The sequence below is a fragment of the Rhodnius prolixus genome, unplaced genomic scaffold (genome assembly GCF_049639745.1).
Source record: "Rhodnius prolixus isolate KJV_2025 unplaced genomic scaffold, Rpr scaffold_3, whole genome shotgun sequence".
Classification (NCBI taxonomy): Eukaryota; Metazoa; Arthropoda; class Insecta; order Hemiptera; family Reduviidae; genus Rhodnius; species Rhodnius prolixus.
The window spans coordinates 45,543,491-45,570,999 of record NW_027411603.1 but is presented as its reverse complement, the minus strand read 5'-3'; the positions used below and the strand labels follow the sequence as shown (position 1 = coordinate 45,570,999).

The following is a 27,509-nucleotide window of genomic DNA, read 5'->3' as shown; positions in this document are numbered from 1 at the left end:
TTTTGAAATGTAGCTGTAGATGTTTTATTAATCTGCATATCTCCGAAATTATTTTTTAAAGCTTCCAGGGGTTTATTTATCTGACTGTAATCATTAGTTTGAAAAATTCAAGTACTAGGTTCAAAATTCACTTTACCTAAGGGATAAAAAAACAAATTGAATGAAGTGTTTTATGTAAAAAATATCTTAATTAAAAAAAAAAATCATTAATATTTATTGTAAACATGAACACTACAGAAGAATCAAGCTGGATGGCTATATGGTGTTAATTACTTATGGAAGATCCCCGGGGACAAAATTTAGCAAACCGGTAGGGACTATTTATTGACTAGTTTTGGGGGTTCTCTTGAATAAGGCTACTATAACTTTACATTTGCATTGCTCACGCGTTAATCTATACTTTTTAAATTGTAAAACAAAAAAAATGCTTCTTAAGATAATTCTATGTACATCTGAAATTAGAGAATTTAGTAATTTGAGTCCTTTAGAAGCCAATAGTAGCTGCGAATACCAATATGTTATATTAGCGCTCAAAAACAATACTTGGTTAATGAGGATGTTAGACCAAGTATACAATATAAATTGGTTCTGGGGAGAAGCGAGTTTACGCGTCCGTGAATGACCTCTATGTCATTAAGAGTAATGTTAACTCATTTATACCATTGGGAATTCAGTATGTCAGCAAAAGTGCATGTTTTAAAAAAATCAATCAAGCGGAAATGATACTTAATGGAACTAAATAAAATTGAATAAATGCGCCACACTTTATTAGTTATTTCAATATTTCAATGAACTATAATTGATCAGATAGGAAAAAAAAAAACCTTCGTTCTCTTGCTTGCCGGTAGAGAGGGCTCTGATGTTGGTCCACCAATAAATACTCCAACTTCCATCAGATGACAGTTTAGTGTAAGACAGTCAGTATATTGCGCGTAGTCTTATATAAAAGTTTGAATTATAGAAAAAGTGCTTAAATTAGACAAAATTTCTTTAACTATAGTTAAGGAACGTCTACAACAGCAAACTGTCGAAATAATTGGCAATCTAAAGAGCGTTTATTCGTTAAGTAGGTATTTATTTCTTTACCTATTCATTGTAATTTACAAATATTTACGCAATAGATTTATTAAAAATATATCACTATAAAAAAGAATGAATAGCTTTGAAAAATAAAAAACGATTATGTAATTATTCAAATTCTGAAATTATTACGGCGGTATTGTCGTGCAAAACTAGAGGCAAAGTTTAATTAGCTGACGCATTTATTACGAATATTTATTTACAGCTAGCAAACGAGGGAACTATCAACTTTGTGAAGGGATATATTGTAAATAACTTTGTTAAGAGATTTTGATAGAAATCAATTGATTTGACATGCAAGATTATATCATGCATTCGCTATTCATTTTAATAGCAATTGGTTGCATTTATTGCGAACAAAGTTTAAATCATGATGACACCATAAATGTAAAAATTCCGTTTCCAAAAGGTTTTCATTTCTCTGCTGCGACTGCATCATACCAAATTGAAGGAGCTTGGAATGAAAGTGGTAAGTTTATGTTCGCGAATTATTTTTGGCATGTATTTCAATAATTATTTTGTAAACATATTTGTAAATAAGGGCACCTTCCAGTAAGCTTAACTACCTAAACTTAGAATTCAAGATCAAGGGGCGAGTCCTGTTATGCAATGCACTGCAGCAAGAGAGGATAGTAACATCCTCTAGGTCAGTGCTCCGTAACCGGTGTAATGCTTGTGCAGTACGGTAATGCTATGTGCGCTACAGCGCCTAGGTTTGTAAGTCTTTCGGTCAATAACATCAGTCTGGTACTTTAATTCAGGGTATCACTGACTCGAGTTCTTCAACACTACTACACACTCACCCTAATCCCTCATTCGCTCTTCTCAATCTGTCACAATACAATATACACAATCGTATAACTTACCTTCTAAATGAAGTAGACCTTTCGATCTTTCTCTTAATCTCAGCAGCACAAGAATTACATCTAGCTGTGTCTGAAGAGTTGTGGCCAGTTTGCCAAGGCTTATGTAACTTGCCTAGCGCCTTACTCTTCGACTCTTCAATTTTTCTGTCTTAAAGCCCTCCGAGAACCTAACAGAGTCACAAACTTAAATTTATTTACGGCTACCACTCATTAATGTTTATTTTATAGCTTAAAGAGATGACTATTAAAGCTTCCCATTCCGCAAAACTTCATAGTAGTTTATCATTAGGTAGCCCTAATAAACGTTTTATATTACAACTCTGGCCTACACTATATTTTTGATAGAAGAATAAAAATAAAGGCACGCTAAGGAATACATTCCCACCTAAAATATATTCTTACAACCTTTCTAAAAATGTTTATGCTATTATTGTGCCAAAAACATAAAAATAAAGACAAAAAAATACCAAAAAAAATCTCTATCTTTTCAACACAGGCAAAGGTGAAAATATTTGGGATAGAATGGTGCATACTAACCCTTCCTTTGTATACAACGAAGAGAACGGCGATGTGGCCTGCGATTCCTATCATAAATACAAAGAGGATGTTCAACTGATCAAAGATATTGGGGTAATTACGTTGCGTTATATGTAAGTCATTTCTTGTTTTAAAATTTCATCCCTAATTTGTTCTTTATGATATTTTCCAGTTTAAGTTCTATAGATTTTCGTTGTCATGGTCGCGAATATTACCCAATGGTACCAAGGAATATATCAATCAAGCAGGAATTGATTATTACAACAATTTGATTGACGACTTATTGGCCAATAGCATACAACCAATGGTATTTATTTATATTTTTGAGAACATTTTATTATTATATGAGCAGTACCTGGTAGATGAAAATTCATCCATAAACGTGTTAAATTGAAATCTCAGAAACCACTTACTGCCACAAACACCTCTGGATTATTGTTCCGATCTTTCAACCAATTTAATACTCTTCTAAAACCAACTGGAATAACCTTTAACATAAAGAATTATTACCATAAATAAATGTTATCTTATTTTATGGGTAAAAAACAAAGAACTCAGCGTAGGAAGCACCTTCTGTTCTGTGAACAGCGGCCAGCCATGCTAGCTGAAATAATTATGTTTTAATATCGTATTAAATGACATTGAAACAATAATTTTGCCAAATATGTAACGATTTTAATCTTGTCTTTATTATTTTTTATATTTAAGGTGGACAATATCTAAGACTATTGGCGCCCGAAGTTTTTTTTCAGGAATTAATTTGCCAAAACTAGTTAAGTACTTCTAAACTTGTGAACTATTTTTGCACTCAGGTTACAATATACCACTGGGATCTACCTCAACCTTTAGAAGACCTGGGAGGTTGGTTGAATTCATCAATTATACTATATTTTGAAGATTATGCTAAAGTAGTTTTTTCAACTTTTGGAGATCGAGTAAGTAATTAATTCATTTAATTGCAAGAACCAGAAGTCATATGATTCTTGTAGCATGTCAATTGATTAAATCTTTTTAAATTTCAGACATTCAAAAGAAATAGACATAAAAACTGATTACAAAAATTACTAATTAACAATATGATTTTATGTTCAAGGTAAAATGGTGGCTAACAATTAATGAACCTATATCCATTACGGCAGGCTACGGAGATACAGAAGGGGCGCCTGCCTTGAACCTGCACGGCACTGGCGATTATTTGGCAGGCCACAATCTGCTTAGGGCACACGCTAAAGCCTATCGTCTGTACGATAAAATGTTTAAACCTAAGCAAAGAGGTTTATTTTTTTCTTTATTCTTGTCTTTAATTAGAAATCATTCTTTGTCTTAATTCTTGATTTCAAAAAATAACATGAATCTACTTCTTCTTTGAAAAACTGTGTAAAATATTCTTAAGGCATATTATTATAGGTTCTAAAGATTTTCAGCAAACAGAATATCACATAATTCATGAGAGAAATATATATTCAAACAATTTAGAGAGTTTTAATGAAGCAGTTAGAGCTACTTTCAAAATAAAGAAAAATGATTCTGGTATTATGCAATAATCTATCAATTGAAAAATGTCAACAAATTATTTACAGGTAGAGTCAGCTTCGCTATGGATGGGCCGTTCGCATTTCCACAAAATAACACATTAGAAGATCATATTGCAGCAGAAAGATGGAATCAATTCTCGGTATAGCTACTAGATTTGTTTGTTTTTTTCAATTTAATTATTCCCAGAAAGCTTTAGCATTATTAATGAAGCACAATATTTGCATGCAAATCGGCTAGTATACTTTTTGTAATTAGGTAATCCTATGTTCACTGATTTAGTATTTAAAAAAAGTAATTTGAATGAACCTAGATTACCCTTTATTGATGAAAAAAAATGATCAGAATGCTGTGGTAACCAAATTGAATACGAATAATTTTTATTTGTTCACAACAGTTGGGATGGTTCCTCCATCCCGTGTACAGTGTAACAGGAGATTACCCACCGGTAATGCGCGACTACGTTGACAGAAATAGCGCTTCAGAAGGTTTGCCAGACTCCAGATTACCTTACTTTACTCAACAGGAAATTAAGGAAATACAAGGTATTGGAAGAATAATTCTGCGGAAACTCTGATACCCTGTAAGTCAAAATATTTCTTTTTCCCCTCTTAAATATTTCACTTTAATTACAGGAACCTATGACTTTATGGGTTTAAATCATTATACGTCAACTTTAGCCACAAATGGGGTCTCTGGACAACAGCCGTCTCGATTAAGAGATGCAAATGTACAACTATCAGTTGATCCAAATTGGCCAACGTCACAATCTACATGGCTGAGGGTAAAATTTTGATTATCTGAATTTGATATTAAGAGAGGCAGAAATATGATCGTAACGACCTTTTCTGAAAATTCCGTAGTAACATTTTTTTTAAACCCTAAATTTTGGCAATTCATGTAAAGATCTTTTAATTAAGACCCACAAAAAAATACATTTAATGAAATGGTACATTAGAGGCCATGTACCATTTTCAATAAAAGTGTAATCCAGGTTAAGGGATTTTGATCGTTAATTTACATGGGGTAGCTTGATTCAAACCAATCAAAATATAAAGCTGTGATTTTTTTTTTGTTATTAATGTGATAGTATTTTTCAGATAATTTTCTGAAAACAACTTATTCCGGGTATCACAAAACGAAAATTTGTCACTTCACGTGATCTCTATTACTTATCTTACTGGGCAAAATTAATTTTTAAATTTTGATTAATAATAGTAATATAAAGATCAAAAGGAAAGCGATACCTCAATATTAGTGTTCTGGACTTCCATGTGGAGATCCCGGGTTCGGATCAATCTGCTAGCCTTTAGTTCATTGTCTTCTGAGGAGCGTCTTTACAGCTCACTATTGACTAATGGGGAGTGTTGTCTGTGATGAGAGAACAATGTGCGGAAGCCGATAGCGCATTGAAAAAAGCTCCAGGCGACAATGTCCTCAGCGGTTGGCGAGTCCTAACGTACAGAAAACAAAACGAAAAATATTATTACAATAATAATAACATAAAAAATCGTTGTATATTTCGCGAAATTGCTGCTTTACTTTCAGAAAGTGCTTACTAACTCTTATAATATGATAAAAGTTATTCATTTCTTTCTGTTAAAGGTTGTTCCAGTTGGTTTTAGAGGCGTATTGAATTGGGTGAAAGATCAGTACAATAATCCAGAGGTGTTTGTGACAGAAAATGGTTTCAGCGATTTCAATATAACACAAGATTATAACCGAATTTCTTATTATCAGGTAATTCGTTATAAATAATATTTCATTGTAGAGTTATAGATTTCATTTTATACCTACAATATATTGATTTCTTAGAACTATTTGAGTAATCTAAGTGCTGCCATTTATGAAGATGGATGCAATGTAATTGGATACACTGCGTGGAGTTTAATGGATAACTTTGAATGGAGAGCAGGCTACAGGTAACATAAACATATAAAGGATTATTTTTTGTGAAATTGGATGTTTGATTTAAGGATAGGTATCCTACTAGCTGATGGTGGAATTACAAAAAAAAAAAAAAGACGTTATAACGTAAGTGAAGTCGAAATCTCTTCACCAAACTGATAAGTCTACATCTAATGATGGATGAAGGTCGGAAATCAATCAGGGACGTAATAAACATACGGGTTGCGATGGATAAAATTAAATATATTATCCAACAATGTGGACCTAACATCATTTTCAATAATTTGCCTCATAACCATTATTTGAGTTTTAGGCTGGTGTTGTATAAGTTTGCCACTTTTAACAGCTATCTATGGGAAATCGGATTTATTGAAAAAACAAAATATCTTTCTCGATTAAATTCAGTAAGAGAACTAGGACGTGAATTTCCAAAAGGATTATATAAGCTAAGCTTTGCTCCGCAAGGTCAACAGGGCCATTAAGTTTTAGCATCTTGATTATTGTTTGTGTTAGTTAATTTTGTAATACTGTGAATGCACGTAAGTATTACTAGTTTTTAGACTTAATTGTAGCTTCGTTAGAATTCATTCTCAAAATTAAAGGAACATTCTGTTTGCATACATGGCCAAAATTAATTTTAATTATTTTTTATTTTTCAATTTTTTTTTAGTCAACGATTTGGAATAGTTCAGGTCGATTTCGATGATCCCAACAGGCCAAGAACAAAGAAGGCTTCAGCGGAATTTTTCAAAAAACTAATAGCAAGTCAGAAAACATGAAGGTAAACATTTTGTCAGTTTTGGATTATTGGAAAACTTCTCAATTAATTTAATGTTTTATTAATTTCAGAATTTCGATCTAAAGAAAAACAAATTTCAGCAGAAATGTTTAAAAGAGGAACAAATTATAGGACCTTTATTTTAGTTAATACATTATAAAGTATAATTGCTTACCAAATGAGTTTGTAATAACATTGTTTTTACTATAATCTACTGGTTAACCCAATAAAAAATAAATTTTTACAATTATCGCATTGTAGTAGTACAATTTTGGAGCAGTTAATGATATATTAGTAACACCAGAGGTACTTAAATTTATCTGTACTTGTTACACTATTTATTGTTTATTGTATGAAATAATTATTAATTAATTAAATAAAGTAAGGATTTGATTTTCCAAAAAGAAGAAAGATTATTGCCAATTCGCGACATAATTTTTTTGCCAAGCTTTCGATCTAGGAACAACTCAACATGAAATTTCACTTGCTTAAGACATGTCTGCAGGAAGCCGAAAAAGAAATTGGCATACTTTCGAGTAGTTTGTTAACCTTTTCTTTATGCCGTAAAAGAATACGAACTTTAAAATGATAATCTAATAAACGTGGCATTCATAAGCTGGAATTTAATTATTAAAAAAAAAGAAATGCAACTTCTTGGAAAAACATTTTGTGTATGTTCAGCATTGGAACAGGAAGCTATAGTACTCACTACAAGAACAAAAAGCAACGATACGCTTGACCGAACTTGATGGTAGTCACAGGACATATCTGTAGCATTCACATGTCGGTAATGAGAGCGCTTATAAAACCCCCTAACTTGCAAGAAGTATCGTTCAGTGGTAAACCATTAACAGTCTGCTGAGTTAATAGTGTTTGTTAAAGATTGCAATTGTATTTAGTTGTATATTGAATTTTTAAAGCTTTTGGTAGCATTATTATATCAAAAATCTAAGATCAACTAATGCTTTCATAAATTTTGCTGGCAAATTTACTTATATTTTAGTTAACTTTGCAATCAACTTGAACCATTGAAATTTGTTGTTGCACAGCAATAACTCAATTGAACATTAAATTTAACATGAAATATTACATTATTCTTTCGTTACTTATAGTTATTGCAATTAGTTGCATCTATTGCACGCAAAGTTTAAATCATAATGACACAATGAATGTAAATATTCCTTTTCCGAACGGTTTTTATTTTTCTGTCGCCACTTCATCATATCAGATTGAAGGTGCTTGGAATGAAAGTGGTAAGTTATGTTAAGGGAATTATTGTTAGATTTATGTTAATAATAAATTCAGTAATATTTATTATTTTTTAGCCGAGAAAGTATAATAATTACAGTTGTCGTGGAGTTCCCGAAAAACTACATAGGGAAAAATTAACAGTTTATTTTAATTTATTATTATTAATTTTTTTTTTAAGTCTTGTTCATTTCTCAATTGTATGTAAGTGTACGATCCTAAATTACACTTAAGTAGAAGCCTACTCCCTACCTCAGAAGCGGCAAAATGGTTTGTAATGTTAAAAGAAAGAGTAAAGAAAATCGTGGCCGCCATTCTCAAAGAATCTCAACAAATTTGAAAAAACAGATTAGATTTACTCGGCGGGACGGGACCCACGCCCCACGGCACTGCAGCCACCAAGAGGCTTATTGTGTCTTCCCTTGAGTCTAGTAGGTGAAACCTCCCCTTCTAAGAAGGTAGAGGGCTTTCCCTACCAGTTCTTTCTGCGCTACAATCTCCCCTGGTCTCAAGGTACCAAAGATTTCGTAGGGCAGTCTCTCGAGTGCTACGCAATCGAATAACAGGTGAGAGGCCGTTTCTTCCTCTTCCTGGCACAATCTGCACATCGGTTCCGAGCTAATAAGCCCTACCTTGTGCAGGTGCTTCCTGAACCTTCCGTGCCCCGTGAATAGGCCTGTAATCAGAGTGATCTGATTCCTGCCCAAACCTAGAGTCACTTTGGTTCTTTGTTTGCACAGCAAGGGCATAACCTTCTTGCTGTGTTTGACCCCAGGAAGCATAACCCAGTACTTTTCATGTTCTCTCCAGATCCAGTCTCTGAGAGTCTCACGAACTGCACCCCTAGTGATCCTCAGGACTAGTCGAAAAAAAAACATTAAGTGACGTGGTATTTCGAGTAATGTATTTTGACTCCTTCAAAGTTTGTTTGTTCAAAGAAAGTTTGGACTCCCTCTCGTTTCTGAGCAAATGTACACACAAACAAATATATATAAATTGAGATGGATATTATTCGGAAAATTCAATATTGAATCAGTTATAATTGATCCGTATTTTAATCGAATTAAATTTTATGGTTTAATTAATAAGAATTTATTAATAACAAACAAACAAACAAATTTGTTATTATTAATACAAGAAAATAGCATGTCTGGAAATGCAAACTTCCTGAAGGATTCTTTTTTGTTTTACGCGATAATCCTTCAAATCCCTTCTTTTTTTTTCTTCACAGGTAAAGGTGAAAATATTTGGGATAGAATGGTGCATACTAACCCTTCCTTTGTATACAACGAAGAGAACGGCGATGTGGCCTGCGATTCCTATCATAAATACAAAGAGGATGTTCAACTGATCAAAGATATTGGGGTAATTACGTTGCGTTATATGTAAGTCATTTCTTGTTTTAAAATTTCATCCCTAATTTGTTGTTTATTATATTTTCCAGTTTGAGTTCTATAGATTTTCGTTGTCATGGTCACGAATATTACCCAGTGGTACCAAGGAATATATCAATCAAGCAGGAATTGATTATTACAATAATTTAATTGACGAGTTATTGGCTAATAGCATACAACCAATGGTAATATTGTTATTCGCATAAATATGATTTTATTAATCTTTCCAACTAATCTTATTTATTTTAGTTTTGTAAGTCCGGATGTATGAACAATGACGCATCAGTGAAATGAATGTAATAAAAAGACAAGATAAATAAAGTTTATTTAATAATAATAAATCTTCAAAGATTCATACATTGAAATGTTTAATTAAAAAGAGGAGCTGACTCCTTCTAGAATTGTTTAAAAAAAGTAAAAGTAAAGTAATCCTCTATTTTTTCGAACGCCGCTAATTTTCTAACAAATAAAAAGTAGTTACATGGGGATCCGAAATGACTAAAACCTCTTTCCTAACAAGTTTTACTTTTACAAATAATTTCCGTGGATATAATTAACAGTTTTAGCCCTATGCATATTTCTGCACTCAGGTCACAATATACCATTTTGATCTACCTCAACCTTTAGAAGACTTAGGAGGTTGGCTGAATTCATTAATTATACTATATTTTGAGGAGTACGCTGAAGTAGTTTTTTCAGCTTTTGGAGATCGAGTAAGTCATGAATTTATCTCAATATATGTAAGCAGTGATGTAGTTAATTATTTAAATTATGATTCCTACAACAGAATCACTGACTGGGGCATTTTCAAAATGTCGTTTTACTAAAAATCGGTGTTGGAGTTGAAAAAATTGACTAACTATTATTATCATATATTTTTTTTTAAGGTAAAATGGTGGCTAACAATTAATGAACCTATAACCATTAGTGACGGCTACGGAGGTACAAATTTGGCCCCTGCCTTGAATCTGCACGGTACTGGCGATTATTTGGCAGGCCACAATCTGCTAAGGGCACATGCTACAGCCTATCGTCTGTACGATAGATTGTTTAAACCCAAGCAAAAAGGTTGCAACATATTTTTTTTAAAATTAGAATTAAGTGTAAGAGAGTTCCATGTTAAGTCTTTTATCGATGAACAGTTCAAGATAGCGGAGTTAACAGAGGATGAGAGAGGTGTTTGCTTATAATGTAGAGTAAACGATGTTATTTTTTAAAGTTTTCCAATTTTATTGGGAGGACAAACAAATTGTAAAACTAACTTTTTCGTAGTCAGAAGCCTCAAAAATAAAAATTGCCAGTGAAAAAACAAATTAGAAAATCTCTACGATTTCAATACGTCTTTTTAAGAGAGATAACAAAAATAAATAAACCAAATTACTGGGAAAAAATTGTTGTTACCATTATCATGATTTTTATGTTACAATTACAATTCTCGAGAGATTAATATATCAAACCCAGAATATTTGAAATATATTTACTACTTACCAACATCCAATTTGTTAAACTGTAAAATATTGATATAGTTTAAGAGGGAAGCTCTCAAAGTCTCATCCCTCCTCCACAACTGTCCTGTAAAAAGAAAAAAAATATTATAACAATTATATTATTATATATTTGCATTTACATAAGTAATTACTAAAATTTTCAAATATAATTTGTAAAAAGTAATTATTGAAATAGATATCCACAAGCATATTTACAAAAATTAATTAATGGAATCCACTTATTGGAACCATCTAGAAAATTTATCATTTCCTGACATTTTTCCTGAGAAATAAAATATCCCTACAACCAACTGTCTGTGCGGTCTCGTAAGGCTATTCAACCTAAATATAAACTTGGAGTTCCCTTTGATTTTTTGCTTTTGAGCTTAGTGTTGGCCTACATGGGTCATTTTCTAAAAATCATTTTTCCTCAAAACGTGAGTTTCCTTTTTTAAAAAAACTTAATTTAAGAAATTAGGCAAAACTGAAATTCTACATCATTGCTATATAAGTGAAAGTAATAATTCACTAGTTTTAAGGAATTAATATTAAAATACAAGCTGAATACTGAACGCTAATGGAGTGAATATTTTTACAGGTAGAGTAAGCTTCTCTATGAATGGACCGTTTGCATTTCCACTAAGTGATTCAGTAGAAGATAAAATCGCGGCTGAAAGATGGAATCAATTCTCAGTAAGGTTACTTCAGTGTTTTAAAAATTATTATCGATTCCTGTATTGAATCTAATATTTATTTATTTATTTCTACTTATTATTCATTAATGGAGTTTTTATTTTTTTCTGTCTGCAACAGTTAGGATGGTTTCTCCATCCTGTGTACAGTGTAACAGGAGATTACCCTCCGGTAATGCGCGACTACGTTGACAGAAACAGCGCTTATGAAGGATTGCCAATCTCCAGATTACCTTACTTTACTGAACAAGAAATTAATGAAATACAAGGTATTGGTGGATGAATTCTCTGAAACTCTAGTTACCCAATTAGTCAAAATATTTCTTTCTTTTCCCATTAAATATTTCCCTTAAATTACAGGAACCTATGACTTTCTGGCATTGAACCATTACACGTCATCTTTAGCCACAAATGGTGTCTCTGGACAACAGCCGTCTCGATTAAGAGATGCGAATGTAAAACTATTTGTTGATATTAATTGGCCAACGTCACAATCTCCATGGCTTAGGGTAACATTTTATTTTATCTGAATCTGATAATAGTAGAAACAGAATAAATGTGATGATTTCGATTTCAACTATTATAGAATAGTCTTATTTTTTTGAGCCAACACCTTTTTTTCTATCCTGACAGCAACACTTATTTATTGTCTTTGAGCACTCGTTATTATTGCGAATAGTATCATCTAAATTCTAACATCTACTTAAATATAAGTGCCTATTACATTCAGCTGCTCATCCTAAACCTATCTATAACATAGGAAGTTCTCTCCACCTTTACAACCCTACGGAGGTCTTGCCTTCATATCGTTTATTTTTCATAACCTTCATGTCGTGTTCGTCTCTTCAGGTTACTTCGATTGAATAATACTCGTATTTATTAGTAAACTTAACACAGAAAAGTCGTTGAACCGCTTAATTATTGTTCTAATTATTGCTTTAAAGCTCCCGCATTGGATTCCATATATATATATTTTTTTTAATTTATACTGGTGAGAAACGATTTACACGATTTTCTCTTTCTATGATTCTTTCAAGAGAAACTGAAAATTAAGTAAAATGGATTAACAGAGCATGTAAAGTGCAAGGTTTCACACCAGATATCCCTCAGGAGGGAAAGTCTACATTTTATTTAACAATTAAACTCAAATTTAGAAACGTTAGTATGGATTGCTTGATTTGATTGCGCTATAACACCAAGTGCCTAATTTATCATCTAAATAAATAACAGGCCAGAATATATTCACTTTTTTTTTCTGTTAAAGGTTGTTCCAGTTGGTTTTAGAGGAGTATTGAATTGGGTGAAAGATCATTACAATAATCCAGAGGTGTTTGTGACAGAAAATGGTTTTAGCGATTTAAATATAACACAAGATTATGGCCGAATTTCTTACTATCAGGTAATTCGTTATAAATAATATTTAATTGTAGAGTTATAAATTTCATTTTATAGCTGTAATATATTGATTTCTTAGACCTATTTGAGTAATCTAAGTGCTGCCATTTATGAAGATGGATGCAATGTAATTGGATATACAGCCTGGGGTTTATTAGACGATTTTGAATGGAGAGCTGGCTACAGGTAATCTTCTTAAGTTATAAGTCAAATATTATAAATTGGAAATTTTTGATACTTTACTTAAAAATAAAAAAAAAAGAGTTAATTTATATTTTCACGGCTAAACTACTCTAAATTAATCTTTCAGTCAGCAATTTGGGCTTGTACATGTCGACTTTAATGACCCCAACAGGCCAAGAAAAAAGAAAGCTTCAGCAGAATTTTTCAGAAAACTGATAGCGCGTCAGAAAATTTAAAATTTAAACCAGACTTAATTAAAAAAATTAATACAGTTAACTACTAATTTAAGAAAACATTATTTTTAACTAAAATAGAGTGAAAATTATAGTTTTTGAGTGACACAATTTATTTTAAAGTAGATATTTGTTAAGAATTAAATAATGTTGACATAATGTACTTTTTTAAAGGGTGAACAATTTTTTTTTTTATATTAATATGCTGTTTTATTTGAGATTTCTGTATTATATGTGGTAGTTACTAAAATTGTTCATTGAGTGTTGAAGTAGCACTTTAGAGGTTACAGGTGGAACTCTATTTCTTTTAAGCATATAATAGTGCTTATCAACAGTTGGCAGTAAATTTAAAACATGTTTATTTATAGTCGTGTTTTCTTCATAGTTCTATGCGAATGACTACTCATACAATATATCATTTCTTTATCAGAGAAATAAGTCAATGGAATAATATGTACATTACTGATAAAAAATAAATATGAATTTTTAAAAAGATTTAAAATTTATTTGTGACCATTAAAAAGATCACGTTAACATGTCTTTCTTTCACTCCAATTCTCGAAGTCCTTACTTAAATAATAATCTTTAACGAACATCTCAAAAGGCTAAAAACGAATTTTCACAAAAAAATTATTCAAAATAAACGTCGTCTATATACGAAGTTTATTTTCATCAGAAAATCATAGGAAACATTTTCAAGAAAAAAAACAAACAAAAAATAAGAAAAGTGAAAAATCCATGAAGTACATTATGATATGGAATTTTACGAAAACAATCAAGCCACCCTCATTATTACACTGAAATGGTACTTTAAAGGGAAGAATACCCACACCTCTCTTTCTAAAATCTTCTTAATCGAATTCTGCTGGAAAAAAATTCATAAATGAAAGTTACTAAGCAACCCTAGTGAAAGAAGATACAAACTTTTACTTCACCCTAATAAGAGAAAATAATATTTAAAAAAACCTAGAAAACTGTACATAAAACAAAGTCATGTGAATAGTTATATCACTTTTTCATTATAACATATCAACAACTAATGATGCTAACTTCATTCAACCTTGGAAAATAAATTCAAGCATTGTCAGCAATGTAATTACTGTTCGTTCTAATTCAAGCACTAATTGACAGTTTGATAAAACATTATCAAATAATCTTTTTTTTTACATTTTATTACAGAAGTTTAATAATTAGGAGGTGTAGTGGGGCATTTTTCTCTGATAGTGTACTGAAAAGTTTATGTATTTTTAGTTTTTTTTTTAGAGATGTTAAGATAACAATTAATTAGAAAACGCGTTACCCTGGCTGACTCTATAGTGCAAGACGGAAACATATTTGAAGTAGAAATACCACACTCATTAATCTACCAATGATGACGATGGAAGTCTAAAACAGGTCAGGCAAATAATAAACATGCGTACAACGAAGGATAAGATCAAAAGATATTATCTATAACTACGGGCCTGACCACTTTTTCAACAAACTTTCATCAAATTGAATTTATTTCGAAGTCTGAACAATCGGGGCCTCCGATCAACGTATTTTCTAAAATTTGATATAAACTTATTTTTTAATGTTACAATCAGATAGTAGTTTTTTACTTTACCTTTTTCAAGTGTTGTATTAAAAAGATTTTATTTTTCGTTATGGATGCCCAGAGAAGTCAGTCACCAGTTAATTTCCCCTGTAACATTGATACATTAATTCATATCATGCTAAAATTAATACTTTTTACTTATAAACCTGAAAATTTTTACTTGTTTTCTGTAAATGTAATAGTTTATGTATATTTATGCTCTCTTGCTACTTATTGCAGAAAATAAGTACGTTAGTTTTAGTGGTTCTTCATGATAGTTAATTGATTGAGTTTATTGTTAGATTATAATTAAATATTTAGACAAATGAAGATAGGAAATGCTAAACATGATTTAAAAACTGTTCTCTGGCAATTACCTATTCCAGTTCCAAAGAAAAAATCAACTATTTGACTTAGAAAGATATTTTAGTATTAACATAAGTACGGCCCAAATTGAGGCTTATGAAAACGAATCTCATCAACTTAATTTATATTAAATATATTAAAAGAGATTAATACGGTCATGCTGTGGAAAAATGTTGAAATACCTTTCCAAAAAAAGCGACACACCAACTTTTTCTTTTATTCAGTGTTCTCTTAGAAAAACAAATTTTATTTTGAGCCTTTTAGGGGGTACGGACGAGAGCTCAGCACTCAGTATCGTCAGATTGTAGGAAGAGAAACCTTAACTTCTAATGGAGGCGCAGACAAATTTTAATTTCAAAGTTTAAGAAATAATTAATCATGAAGAGTTGTATGATAATTTAATAAAGGAATTGAGTAATTTCGGATTATTGAATAGACATTTTTAAAAAACTAATTCAAATATATATTTTTGAACGAAATTAAACCTCATTCTTCTAGTGTTGGTCACACTGTATTCTTTTTCAGACTTCAGACTGCTTGCGGGCCTGTGTAACCTCTTCTACTGCCTATCTTTAGACTATTAATTTTTTTTAAAAAAAGGTAATATTTTTGTTCATTCTTGAATTATTTTTACATTACTGATAGATATTTCAGATCCTAGTCATAATATGTTGAACAACGCTTTTTATTTAGAAGTGCAGAAAAGGTTACGGACTTGGTCAGTTTGGTTGAGAAATACACTTATTTTTCATTTTTTTTTTTCTAGATGTCTGCTTTTACTAGAACATCCCGCACTACTTTTATGTTATTGTCTGCCAGATCAAGAAATGTGTCAGTTAAAAGAGGTTACGCAGATGAAATGTCTTTTACCTTCGCAGCGGCTAATCAGGTCAGACAACTTTTCCGTAATGATTTATGATAGTAATTGTATTTCCAGTTAGTAATTACGTTTTAATTTTAGGTGTATTACAACAACGCTAACGTGAGACAAGTTGATGTACCATCATTCAGTGGTTCCTTCGGTATACTTCCAAAACATGTACCGACACTTGCTGTACTAAAACCTGGAGTAGTCACTGTATTCGAGAATGATGGCAATTCGAAGAAGATATTTGTGTCCAGTGGAACAGTAAGTTTTACTTCATTTTTCTAATTTAATAGCTTTGGCATGAGAACAAACTAAACAGATTTCTATTCGCTGCAGATTACTATCAACGATGACTCTTCAGTGCAAGTATTGGCTGAAGAAGCCCATCCTGTAGAAGATTTAGATGGGGCAGCAGCTAGAGAACAGTTAAGTAAAGCTCAGGGTGATCTTTCAAGAGCTTCGACTGATGTGGAAAAAGCGGAGGCACAAATAGCAATTGAAACAGCAGAGGCTCTTGTTCAAGCAACTACGTAAAATTTTTGTGATTCCAGTGGCAATTCATATATAATTGTAGATAAAAATATTGTTTTAAGTTATTAAAAATATAAATGTAAAATAATTTGGTTGTTTCTGTGATATTCCTTCATATTCTTCTATGTGGTGAATTAAGTTTGTGTACAATCACAGTTTGAGTACAGTAACAACTTAACATAAATTAAATAAAAGTTCAAAATTACCTTCTTTAAAGTTCTGTCATTTTTAGCATTATAATATTTCACGTAAAATGGCCCTAAGCCTTTTTTCTTTGAAATCAATCTCTGTCGCACTTTCCAACATAGCTAACTAATCTTTCTTTCTTCGACATCCTTATTTCTTCTGCTTAATTGGTTCGTATTTTAGCCACGTTTTATGCCACTCTTATTTTCATTTCAACGACACAATCATGAAGTATTCCATTGCATTAAGGTTACGGTTGGTTTTATTGCTACTAGCGATTACTCTATCCTGATCTTTTTTAACTCAGTAGTTCTTAGTGAAATAACCGTCCACTTACATGTTCTAGGCCCAGGTCCTATTCAATAGTTAACAAATACAAAAAGTAAGAAAATCTTATTTTTGGCATCACTTCTCCATTAAATCCAGGGAACGGATTTAAGAAAATTATTCTACACCTTTCAGTTTTAATGTCCTTTGAGGCAGTCTAATTAAACAGGCAAGGACCTTACACCCTTAAAAACGAGTTCCTATCATGCGACTCCACAGATATCTGGTGATAACAGTAGCTCTGATGCGCTTGAGTAACCATTATCAAGTGATGATTAGGAGGAGGACCTCTTTTTGCACCTTCCAGAGTCTTACTTCAACTTCGTGATCAGATCTAGTAAATTCTTTACAAATTCTACAACATCCTTTTAACTTCTAGGACTACAGGCTAAAGACTGACCCTAACATTTCTTCCACTACAAAATCTATCTCACTTCTCTCCAACTTAAAATCCAAACAAACATACAACGTACTTCCAATATCAGAATATTAAACAGAAAATAAACCGTGAAAGTTCCGAACCGTGTCTAAAAAAGAAGATATATTTATTTTCAAGCTACCAAATGAAATGTGTTTCCACTACCAATAATAATGTCATAGTGTTAAGTTATGTTCGTTTTAATTGTTATTTTTAGCTTATATTGCACACTCTCATTGAGTAAAAAAATAAAGAAATAAATGAGTTTTGAGACTAATTGTGCTTATTTTTGTACAACTAAATCTTAAATATTATTTTACGATTTGTAGGTAATGTCTAAAAATGTTTGTATACTAAGATCGACATTAAGTAAATCTTTTTAAAAACTTATTTGGAAGATTAATCTTAAATAAATAAATAATCCAAACAGAAAAACAGTTTATTATAGAGCTTCCATATCGATTTTATTTTACATAAACTTATGTAATTTACCATTTGCGTTTTCTTTGCATATTGCAGAGTTACAAAATAAAATAAAAAAAAAAAAATGGTTTATTAAATTCCACTTCCTGAATGACGTCCACCAAACTTACACAAGATCGAAGTCTTCAACTACACTGGTAAAACTTTACTTTCGAGATCATCAGTTATTCTGACTTTTTTAAAGCCAAAATATCGCGTACCCTAAGGAAAAAATAATTCAAACATTTTACGTAGCTCAACTAAGTTAGTGAAAACTTAGAATATATAAATTGAAATAACTCACATAAATCTTGGCGACAAACTTTAATAAGCTATTATAATAACTTCTATTACGCAGATTGTATCTGTCGCTCGGATTTAGCAGAAGGTAATTCTCTGGACAAACCAACTTTATAACAAACTTCTTTCCAAGTAGCTTCAGCTATCTCCTTTGCTAAATTATTTCCATTTGTTAAAACATTTTCCAAATAATCAGGACTATTTAGCAACCTAGTTATCTCATTTCTAATGGGTGTTAGTTTTTCATTTAGTGCTTCAGCCACTACAGATTTATACCTGGAAAAAGGAAAGTCTATGGTATAAATGTGATCTAGAATTTAAAATATCAGTGAATAAGACTTTAGTCTTTGAATTTGTAATATAGATTAACCGTAGAATATATTTGTTTTTACTATTTTTGTGAAAGAAAATAAATTATGAGGAACTTCATGTTATACTAATTTGAGGACAACAGTCCAATATATTTTTAATTTTAAATTAAAAAGAGATAAAGCAATGAGAACTAGACTTTTTAAATAGAGCATTTTCAGATTCTATCCTAAATACAAATGACTTTTAAAAGTAACATTTACCTTCCGGTATCCAAATGTGCATACTCTTCACAAATTTCCTCTTGAAGGCTACCAGTTAATAATGCATGTATATCTATCAGATTGGACACTCCTGGACGTGTTTCTGGATCATATGACAATGAAGATGTGAAGTCTGTTACAGCCTTCTTTATTTTAAGAGCTAAGGGAAAAAAACAACTTAAAATGTTGAGATGTACGAGCACAAAATCAAAATTATTTATTAAATGAAAAAAAAGTGCCTTCAATTAAATTCTTAAGATATTTGGACAGAACGTTTTCTAATATTATTAATATTTGACAATGATATGTGTACATATATATATTTATAAAGAAATAGCGATTATGAATCTATGATGCGACATATCAACCACTCCATGTTATGATTTTTCTAAAATGTATGAAAAAAACAAAATAATTATTACCTATATCTTGTGAAGAGTCAGTAATTTCAATGCGACTTTTAGGATCACCGTGTGATTTTGACATTTTCTTATCTGGTTCTCGGAGACTTTTAATTCTACTGCCACCCATGTTCTCTAAAAATGTTCATACGAGTATATTAGAAGCAGTCAATAAGTATAACAATTTCCGGCAAACTTCATACCTTCATACATTAAAAAGGGTTTTGAAGAAGCTCTAAAGAGGAACACCCCTTAAAACCATTATTTGAATGCATTTGTGGTTTCACAACTTCTAAATCTTTTTGATTTATTTTATATAAATTCTGATTGAAAGAAATCATCTCAAAAAAAAGGGTTTGCAAAAAAAAATAATTAGGCCTCTTTTCTGCGCATTTTATTTGGGAAATTTTTCAAAATAAAAAAACAACCAAGACTTTACAAAATTTTAGAGGATATAAGACGATAAACATCTTTGAAAAGTGTATTTCGGAATCTTTAAGCCTTAGAAGCTTGCTCGATTGTTCCTATTGGGCACCTAAAATAACTCATTTTGCACGAACTGAAAGGAATCTTGAAATCTTAATGTATAATGTACGATTCAACAGCATACAATCTAATCTAGGGCCGAGAACTCCTTAAAAGAAAAAATACATTTTGGCCACGATGTCCCTTTTATATAAAACTATCCGTATCTGTCAAATATGCGAAAACAAAAGCGAAAAAGAGCTTAGCATCTTCAGTTCGACTCCAGGTAAAGGCGCGACACATTAGGATTCGTTTGCTCAGCAATGACATACTTCTCAAGGAGTTGGAATGTTTTCTATCTCCTGGCCATGTTTCCTACCAACTTAACTAGCTCCATTTAACGCAGATGTTTCGAAGCAGGACGAAGGTCTTGGAGACCAATCTTCCTTAATCTAGAGTTTGTTTTGCCCAAAGGTGAATGGCGAATCTTTTCAAGACCCTACAAAAAATATTTTAACTTATTCCTAACCGAACTTCTCCACTTGAGAGTGAGTGTACTACCATGTGAGATATTTTTTAATAGCTCAACAAGCAATTTTTAAAAATAAAGGCCATTAAAGAATAGTCAAAAGTCCTCCTCTCATTTACCATCATGTGGGCTACCTCGTAAAATTTCTAATCATGTGATAATAATAATAACAAAAAAAAAAAACAAAAAACAAACAAACAAAGTTCTCTTCGCATCTTAGCTAAAACTCTCTTTTGCTCTTCAGCATGTTTTTATGAATTTCAGATCACAGAATTTCTCTAAGAAGGGATGAATCTCAATTCGCACCTTACCTTCTACAATACACTCCGGTAGAGGAAACGTTTTCCCATACTTATTGTTGAACGTATGCACTAAATGTTGCGCTAAATGTAAGTGTTGTACTTGATCTTCTCCTACTGGAACGTGTGTTGCTCTAAATACAAAAAAGTACACAAGGAAATGATATATCTTCCAGGAAACATTTAATTCAACTCATGCATTTAAAAAACTTCAATTGGAACTATTTATCTTACTTATACAAAAGAATATCAGCAGCTTGTAGAACCGGATAAGTAAATAATCCAAGTGGAATATCTTTAAGTACAGATGATTTTTCTTTATATTGGGGAAAGTGGTACAATCTAGTCATTGTTGTTAATGTTCCTAAAACCCAACTAAGACTTGCATGTTCAGGTACCTGTATATTAAAAATGCGAGGTGAACTGCTTCTACTACTTTATATTTATTAGCTGAAAACTTAATTATGTATTCATTTATTTGCTATTAACGAGCAATAAAGCACGTTTATAAGTATTAAATTATTGTTTACCTTAGATTGTTGAAATATTGTGGACTTCGATGGATCTATTCCACAGGCAAGAAGAGAAGCTGTCATCAAAAAAACACTTGATTTTAAAACCTCTGGATTCTAATTGTAAAAAAAAATATTGAAATTTGATGCTCTAAAAATGATACTTCAAATCAATGATACGATTGAAATTAACATTAATAAAGTACCTGCGGCAATGTAATGGAATGTAGATCTGCAATACATAATATTACGTTTTCATTCTTTTCCTGTAGAGCTTTCCACCTCAAAACTGCACCAAAGTAATTTCCTATATGCAGAGTTCCGGTAGGCTGAATGCCAGATAATATTGTTTTGGGGCGTTTAAAATCCTAAAATAGTTTTTCAATTGAATAATAAAAAGAAAAAACTTCCGTCAAGAGTATAAACAGCTAATCGCAAACTAAACAACCTACAGTATTCTGGGAATACCGTCTCAATGGAATCTCAGATGATTTAACCCATGATTTCTGACTCAGAGGAAATGAATAACATCGGAAATACTTAATCATTTGGATGTTAAAACGAAATCTAAAAAGGGACCTCGAGGTTTTAGTTTTTCCTCGTTTAAATTCACCAACCTATATGGTTTAAACGTAACCATCGCAAAACCTACCAATTCCCAGAAGGTTCTGGGACCAATTCAAAATATCAAATTGCATTTTCACTCAAAGAACATTTTTAAAAACAACTTTTTAGGCTCTGGAGATCGGCTATTTGCGCTAAAACTCGATTTGTAAAGATCACGATACTGTCTTTGTCTAGTTAGAAAAAGTTTAAAAGTGCTTGCTAATTTTATCTAGCGGTGCTTGAAAGAACTTAATTTTAATAATTGCCGCTAGATGACAGGAGAGTGCACTTTAAAGATAGTCAAGGAAGTCTTTCAACATAGTCGAAGAACATTTTAAATACCAGTAAATCATGTACTCTAGTAAAAATAAAAATAATTTAATTTTTCTGCATTCATGTAATTTATTTATGTCTCAAGATTATAATCATAACTACTATTGAAATTTTAATAAATCTACTTATTGTATTTTTATTCTTTGAGAATAAGATTATTCTGAGCTGTTCCGTCACCTCGCATATTGCAACAACACTCACTCTAGAAAAGTGGTTTAAAAATGAAAAATTAAAGTGAAATAAGAAATGCCAGAACATAACGTTCACTCCCAGAAGTAGAACTTACATAGAAAAATACCTAGGACTTTTAATAGACAAATAACATCGAATGCGCTAACAAGACTCAAATGAAAGAAACGTTTCCACTTACTAGCGCGACAACTTGATATTCAAAACGAAATGGGCATCAGCCAACATCATAGAGTACATTACTGAATCCAAATTCGACTTAAAATTCATAATTATCTTAACATTCCATTCGTCAGACTCATGAGATCTGGCAATCGCAACGAAAAAATTTCATTCTCTCGAACCTACTAGTCTTCGATCCACCAGCTTTCATCCTTAACACTTCCTGACAACCACATCCGACGTCTAAGGCAGTGTACCATTGGGTACACTTCATGTTTCTATTTTCAGCTTATTGACTTATTAAAGGAGCTTTGCTGCCCTGAAGTTGTATCTTACTAGTAACTACTCATTTTGTTGAGAAATAGGTGCCGACAATAAATGTACACTGAAAGCACAGACGAAAAGTACAACTACAGGTTGAAAATAATGTAATCAAGGAAGGCTATCACATAATAATACAAGTACAAGAAAAAACTACAAAATTAAGTAATTTGCTTTCTCAAGAGTATATGACTAGATCCATGATATAATTCTGGTTAAATTAATGTAATAAAAATTTATTAAAATATATATAATTCAGAGAAAACGTAAAGTCGTCAAAAATATTCTTAACTTCATAAAGAAAAAAAAAGATGATGTTAAGGATGACTTTACGGTGTATTCACAATAAATTCTAAACAATAAATATCATTGCCAATATCAGATTGCAAATGGACTCTTGAACGGCTGTGAAGTAGAAGTTTCTTTATCCCTTACTACCACTACCTTGCCCCTGTTATGCCCTTCACCTACTTTTGCATAGGCTTTAGGTAGTTCTTGATACGGAAATATTTCTTTTACTATCGGTTTTATCTGCAACAAAACAAATGACGGACAAGCGTAAAGTCACTAAATTCTTATAATTTTAGAAATATTGCCAACTATATTGACAATAACCTTCTTTTGGGTGAATAAGGTGTGAAGTTCTTCAACTCCTGTCTCCAATGGAAGAAAATAAGCCCATCTTATAGTTGACCCTCTAGTCGGTGCTCCGCTTATAACATTTGATCTCACTATTTCTGTTGCATTCTTTACCATACCGGCCATTAAACCAAATTTATCTGTATTGGCTAGTAATGGCGATCTCAATGTTATATATTTGGAATTTGACCAATCTTTAAGAAATGGAATATATGTGTAGTGGGTTACATTGCCGGCACAATCAAGAATTATATCGTATCTGAAAAAAAAAGAAGCCTCATTAATGATTTTACAATGATTTCATTTCAATGACTTCAACATTATGCATTTTCACTATTACAAAATGATTGGGTTGTTTCTGCATCAACTGTTGGGTTGTTTCTGAGGGTCAGAACCCTCGAATTACTTGGAAAAAGTTTCACGCGTAAGTAATTTTAAAGATAAAAATTATACTTTTCAGCTAATCGAAAATACAGGACAATAGGAAACCTACCTTTTCTTTCCCTACAAATTTTGGTTATACATTTCAAGCTTATAAATACTACATTACTCAGTTAAAAACGAAATTATATTGGGACGATTCCATTAGAGGATAGTTTAACTTAGACCCACCCAAAGAAATGAAGTTCCATTGAAAAATGTTGCACATAAAGGTAATAGACATATATGAATGTTGAGAGAAATACGAAACTCACAAAATCAGTCGAACAATTTTATGAAATAACCGCTTGTAATTGTAAATTCTGTTCTGTAAAGAGCCACTTTAGGAAAAACGCTTTATTGCAAAACTGGAATTTTACCATAAAATTTAGTTTTATTAATAAGATATGTGATAAAGCTGTAGATTATTCTGTTAAACCACTAGTATGCTAGCATACCCTTAACCCAAAAATGACCTTAAATGATTTTTCTGAGAAAATGTTACATGTAAAAGTTATAGTCTAAATAAATGCAATCAATATTGCATTAAGGATCGCTGGAGCCGTTTTGGGAAAACCGCCGAAAACAGAAAAATCGGTTCAGAAATTAGTACTTTCGATTGATTGATCTCGTCGTCCAAATGCTCATGTTAGTTCCCATGGAAGCACTTTACTTGAATATCAAATGTGAACTATCTGGGATTTTTCAGGAAAACACTAAACATGATTTGCCGATGAAAACCGGCACGATTGCTCTATTCCCCAAAAGAGGGTAAACAGAAGATTCAATTTAATTATTTAGAATAAAATACTAACTTTCCAGAATGTTCTAAATTCTTCATAGCATCTGGTGCTGTATAGTCAATAACTACATCGGTACCCAATCTTTCTAGTAGATGTATAGCATCGGTTCTGCAGGTTGCAACGACCTACAAAATACATTTAAACATAAATACTGATGAGAATTTATTGTATTATAATCTTGAAGAAATTTCAACATTAACTTTAAATATTAACTTTCAGATTATAAAGAAGACTCGCACGGCACGTTTGGGCTCCAAATTAGAGGGTGTAGCAAAAGACTCAACGACAACTTCAAGGAGTAACCTGGTGTTGACGGGAAGGATAATGAGAGTTACTAAATGGAATTTTTAACAGTCAGCGATTGCCATCTCAAAGCAATTTTGTGTTAAAGTTATTAGGATTTAAAGAATAAGGAAATTAGAAAAGCAATACAGAGAATAGGAAGGGTTAGATCATCTCTCTCTTTCTCTTTGAGGATGCAACAAACATTTCTAAGCAAGCTAAGGTGGCCAAAAATGTATCATTTTTCCTCTCATTTAAAAAAAGTGGGAGAGTTTTTTAAAAACTGCTATGAGGAAATTGGGGAAACTCAATGCCCTTTCGCGCCAACATTAAGTTCAGTGTAATCGGGAGAGAAGCTACATTCTCTGGATGCTACAAGAATCAACAACTACTAAAGCTGCCTTATGACATTAAGAGATCAGGAGTTTGAATTGTTGAAGATAAGAGGTCTGCGTCCGTAAACGAGATTTATTTATCAATGAATAACTTTCATATAAAATAGATTGTTTTAAAATCAATCTTAATGTGTTGGAGATATTGTAGATAAAGTTTAAGAATTAATTCTAACAATAATATTGCTTACCTGAAGATTCCAAGCCTTCAACATTTGTACAGCTATAGATCCAACGCCGCCGGCTCCACCAATTATCAAAACTTTCTTCCCTTCCTTATTCGACCACAAAAGATCACCAGTAATGCAGAGGGCACACCAAGCAGTCATACCGCAATATAGAAGCGAGGCTGCTTCTGAGAGAGGTACTCCTTCTGGGACATGTCGCACCTTGTTTATATTTTCGAGTTTTTGTTTATGATATGCATCAATTTAAATCATTCTATAAACTAAAGTAAATAAGGTATCAACTAAAAAAAGTTATTAACATCGCGAGTAATCAAGGGTATGGATAGTAACGCAAATTTTATTAATTTGTACTAACTAGTGGCCTTAATGAAATGTAAAAATAAAACATTAAGTTTATTCTTAGACTGGTTGGTCTCCTCTGTATACGGTAACACAAAAGATACCGAAGTGAACACTCTACGATAAAAGTTTTGGTTTAAATGTTAAATGATTATGACGTAGGACTGATATGAGTGGTAACACTCGGCTCTCGTTTAGCTCGTAATAAATAAGCATCGTAAATAGGATAAAAATTAAACTAAGCTATCTCCAAGAAACATACAATAATTAAAACTGACCGGTAGGACAGTTGTACAAGGGTTTTCATATTTTAGATGTCTCACCAAATTATCGCTAGCAACAACCAAATCAGCATGGCAGCCTTGTTGCTGGGCCGGTACAACTCCATAAACTATATCTCCAATTTTAATATCTGGACGCACGCTAGTTCCTTTAGCAACGACCTCTCCAGCAAAGTCTCTTCCTAGAATCAATGGGCAAGGAAGTGATTCATCACCCACGTTAAGGAAACTCTCGCATTGTCGGATCGCACTTAATAAAACATTTCCATAACCACCTGGCACAAGTAATGAATATTTTAATTAGAATTTATAAGCTTTTTACCATCTAAGATGAGTCAAATATTTATTTTATTAAAAAGAAGAAGATAATACTGACCAACCATTGACACATCAATAGGATTGATGGAAGCTGCCCGAACTTTCACAACGACTTCTTTGTGATTATTAATCACTGGAATAGGAACAGACTCAGACAACTGCAATTGTTCAAGTGATCCAAAAGAAGGTACCACCCAAGCTGACATATGTTCTTTACCGGAATAAAATCGGTCTTTCGATGCTGTTGTTGTAGGAACACTAGTTACTGTCTTTTTAAACACTTTGTAGGGCGAACAATAGAGCAGTCGTAATTTACTTGAGAGAGCCATTTTTAACTTGAACGAACAATTATGTCGCAAGACTGCAGGATTAAGTCAAATGTACAAAAATATTTGCCCCTTTGTACGTTCAATTACCGCTTGGCACATACCGCTACCAAACAATAACCTGCTACATTGCAACTTTCTTTCTTTCTCGAAATAAGTTCTTGAGACCTGAAGTTCTCCAAATAAAATTTAAATATTAATTTTTGTGCACACTAATTTTTCATGTTGAATTTGAATAAATGTTTTTTTTCGATAAATAAGTGCTCTAATTCTATATGTAACTTACATAATGTATGTAAGTTATCAAGGCTAGGTGTCAGTGACAAAGGAAGAGTGCATTTGAAATTGTTTTTGGCTGATTGCCGAAATATTTACTTACGCTACTTTATTGTTTTTTTTTGTTTTTTTTTAATATAAAGTGAATAATTAGTTAGGGTTTTTTAAAAATCAAATTGAAACATTCTATTTAAAACTAAAAGTTATAGAATAACAAAATGTTGATCACCAAATTTAAACATTCAAAAGTAAGTAAATTCAAGTTCACTGTCTTATTATGTGTTTGAGTTTTCTTCATCTTCTTCTTTTATAATTTAAACTACCTGATTTTACATAGATATCTAAAAAATGGAGGTGCGAAATAATTCTGAAAATGGAGAGTATTCAAAGTCGCAGAAGAAAAACCAGTACTGAGGGAAAGTAAAAAGTGAAGGTATGTTGTTAACTGAAAATGGTTCTAAATGAAATTTAATTAATATTTCATCAAG

General features: G+C 31.8%; 5 protein-coding genes and 1 long non-coding RNA gene across 6 annotated transcripts in view; 3 read left to right on the top strand and 3 right to left on the bottom strand.

The window, feature by feature from the left end:
• The window catches only part of LOC141453116 (uncharacterized), a 34,216-nt gene extending 18,632 nt beyond the window's left edge, over positions 1-15,584 (bottom strand). The window contains exons 1-6 of the long non-coding RNA XR_012457787.1: positions 15,459-15,584; positions 14,941-15,018; positions 10,833-10,916; positions 5,264-5,470; positions 2,839-2,971; positions 1,947-2,113 (exon numbers count right to left, since the gene is read on the bottom strand). This is a non-coding gene — a long non-coding RNA (uncharacterized lncRNA). The remainder of the gene's footprint in view (positions 1-1,946; positions 2,114-2,838; positions 2,972-5,263; positions 5,471-10,832; positions 10,917-14,940; positions 15,019-15,458) is intronic.
• Positions 884-6,954, top strand: LOC141453100 (myrosinase 1-like). The gene is made up of 13 exons (XM_074125863.1): positions 884-1,066; positions 1,286-1,549; positions 2,443-2,576; positions 2,656-2,790; positions 3,296-3,418; positions 3,577-3,757; positions 4,064-4,158; positions 4,414-4,561; positions 4,652-4,800; positions 5,622-5,756; positions 5,832-5,938; positions 6,595-6,705; positions 6,774-6,954. Exons 2-12 carry the CDS (start codon positions 1,375-1,377, stop codon positions 6,701-6,703), a joined length of 1,491 nt encoding a protein of 496 aa, XP_073981964.1. The 5' UTR covers positions 884-1,066; positions 1,286-1,374; the 3' UTR covers positions 6,704-6,705; positions 6,774-6,954.
• On the top strand, positions 7,105-13,806 carry LOC141453101 (myrosinase 1-like). The gene is made up of 11 exons (XM_074125864.1): positions 7,105-7,955; positions 9,182-9,315; positions 9,395-9,529; positions 9,935-10,057; positions 10,232-10,412; positions 11,430-11,524; positions 11,645-11,792; positions 11,884-12,032; positions 12,788-12,922; positions 12,998-13,104; positions 13,229-13,806. Exons 1-11 carry the CDS (start codon positions 7,781-7,783, stop codon positions 13,335-13,337), a joined length of 1,491 nt encoding a protein of 496 aa, XP_073981965.1. The 5' UTR covers positions 7,105-7,780; the 3' UTR covers positions 13,338-13,806.
• Positions 15,585-15,724: 140 nt separating the features above from the next.
• Positions 15,725-16,763, top strand: ATPsyndelta (ATP synthase, delta subunit). The gene is made up of 4 exons (XM_074125877.1): positions 15,725-15,876; positions 16,043-16,165; positions 16,238-16,405; positions 16,481-16,763. Exons 2-4 carry the CDS (start codon positions 16,043-16,045, stop codon positions 16,676-16,678), a joined length of 489 nt encoding a protein of 162 aa, XP_073981978.1. The 5' UTR covers positions 15,725-15,876; the 3' UTR covers positions 16,679-16,763.
• A 1,264-nt stretch (positions 16,764-18,027) lies between these two features.
• On the bottom strand, positions 18,028-22,036 carry TrpRS-m (Tryptophanyl-tRNA synthetase, mitochondrial). Its single transcript, XM_074125870.1, has 9 exons — positions 21,599-22,036; positions 21,353-21,514; positions 21,165-21,263; positions 20,869-21,032; positions 20,647-20,768; positions 19,363-19,476; positions 18,941-19,100; positions 18,373-18,644; positions 18,028-18,290 (listed from the first exon to the last, which is right to left on the bottom strand). Exons 1-8 carry the CDS (start codon positions 21,692-21,694, stop codon positions 18,419-18,421), a joined length of 1,143 nt encoding a protein of 380 aa, XP_073981971.1. The 5' UTR covers positions 21,695-22,036; the 3' UTR covers positions 18,028-18,290; positions 18,373-18,418.
• Positions 22,037-22,847: 811 nt separating this feature from the next.
• Positions 22,848-27,266, bottom strand: LOC141453106 (NAD(P)H oxidoreductase RTN4IP1, mitochondrial-like). Its single transcript, XM_074125868.1, has 6 exons — positions 26,478-27,266; positions 26,144-26,376; positions 25,485-25,682; positions 24,632-24,744; positions 23,373-23,655; positions 22,848-23,288 (listed from the first exon to the last, which is right to left on the bottom strand). The coding sequence occupies exons 1-6, from the start codon at positions 26,746-26,748 to the stop codon at positions 23,136-23,138; spliced, it is 1,251 nt and encodes a 416-aa protein (XP_073981969.1). The 5' UTR covers positions 26,749-27,266; the 3' UTR covers positions 22,848-23,135.
• Between the last annotated feature and the right edge of the window lie 243 nt (positions 27,267-27,509).

Excerpts from the sequence above, each read along its gene's own strand:
- LOC141453100 (XM_074125863.1), top strand. The coding sequence starts at position 1,375 with ATGCAAGATTATATCATGCATTCGCTATTCATTTTAATAGCAATTGGT. Across the intron at positions 2,791-3,295 it reads CCAATAGCATACAACCAATG|GTTACAATATACCACTGGGA; the intron begins GTATTTATTTAT and ends TTTTGCACTCAG. Across the intron at positions 3,419-3,576 it reads TTTCAACTTTTGGAGATCGA|GTAAAATGGTGGCTAACAAT; the intron begins GTAAGTAATTAA and ends TTTATGTTCAAG.
- LOC141453101 (XM_074125864.1), top strand. The coding sequence starts at position 7,781 with ATGAAATATTACATTATTCTTTCGTTACTTATAGTTATTGCAATTAGT. Across the intron at positions 7,956-9,181 it reads AGGTGCTTGGAATGAAAGTG|GTAAAGGTGAAAATATTTGG; the intron begins GTAAGTTATGTT and ends TTTTCTTCACAG. Across the intron at positions 9,316-9,394 it reads AACTGATCAAAGATATTGGG|TTTGAGTTCTATAGATTTTC; the intron begins GTAATTACGTTG and ends TATATTTTCCAG.
- ATPsyndelta (XM_074125877.1), top strand. The coding sequence starts at position 16,043 with ATGTCTGCTTTTACTAGAACATCCCGCACTACTTTTATGTTATTGTCT. Across the intron at positions 16,166-16,237 it reads CCTTCGCAGCGGCTAATCAG|GTGTATTACAACAACGCTAA; the intron begins GTCAGACAACTT and ends TTTTAATTTTAG. Across the intron at positions 16,406-16,480 it reads TATTTGTGTCCAGTGGAACA|ATTACTATCAACGATGACTC; the intron begins GTAAGTTTTACT and ends TATTCGCTGCAG.
- TrpRS-m (XM_074125870.1), bottom strand. The coding sequence starts at position 21,694 with ATGATTAAGTATTTCCGATGTTATTCATTTCCTCTGAGTCAGAAATCA. Across the intron at positions 21,264-21,352 it reads ATTCCATTACATTGCCGCAG|AATCCAGAGGTTTTAAAATC; the intron begins GTACTTTATTAA and ends TTTTACAATTAG. Across the intron at positions 18,645-18,940 it reads GCACATTTGGATACCGGAAG|GTATAAATCTGTAGTGGCTG; the intron begins GTAAATGTTACT and ends TCCTTTTTCCAG.
- LOC141453106 (XM_074125868.1), bottom strand. The coding sequence starts at position 26,748 with ATGGCTCTCTCAAGTAAATTACGACTGCTCTATTGTTCGCCCTACAAA. Across the intron at positions 26,377-26,477 it reads TATTGATGTGTCAATGGTTG|GTGGTTATGGAAATGTTTTA; the intron begins GTCAGTATTATC and ends TACTTGTGCCAG. Across the intron at positions 23,289-23,372 it reads CCTTATTCACCCAAAAGAAG|ATAAAACCGATAGTAAAAGA; the intron begins GTTATTGTCAAT and ends GTTTTGTTGCAG.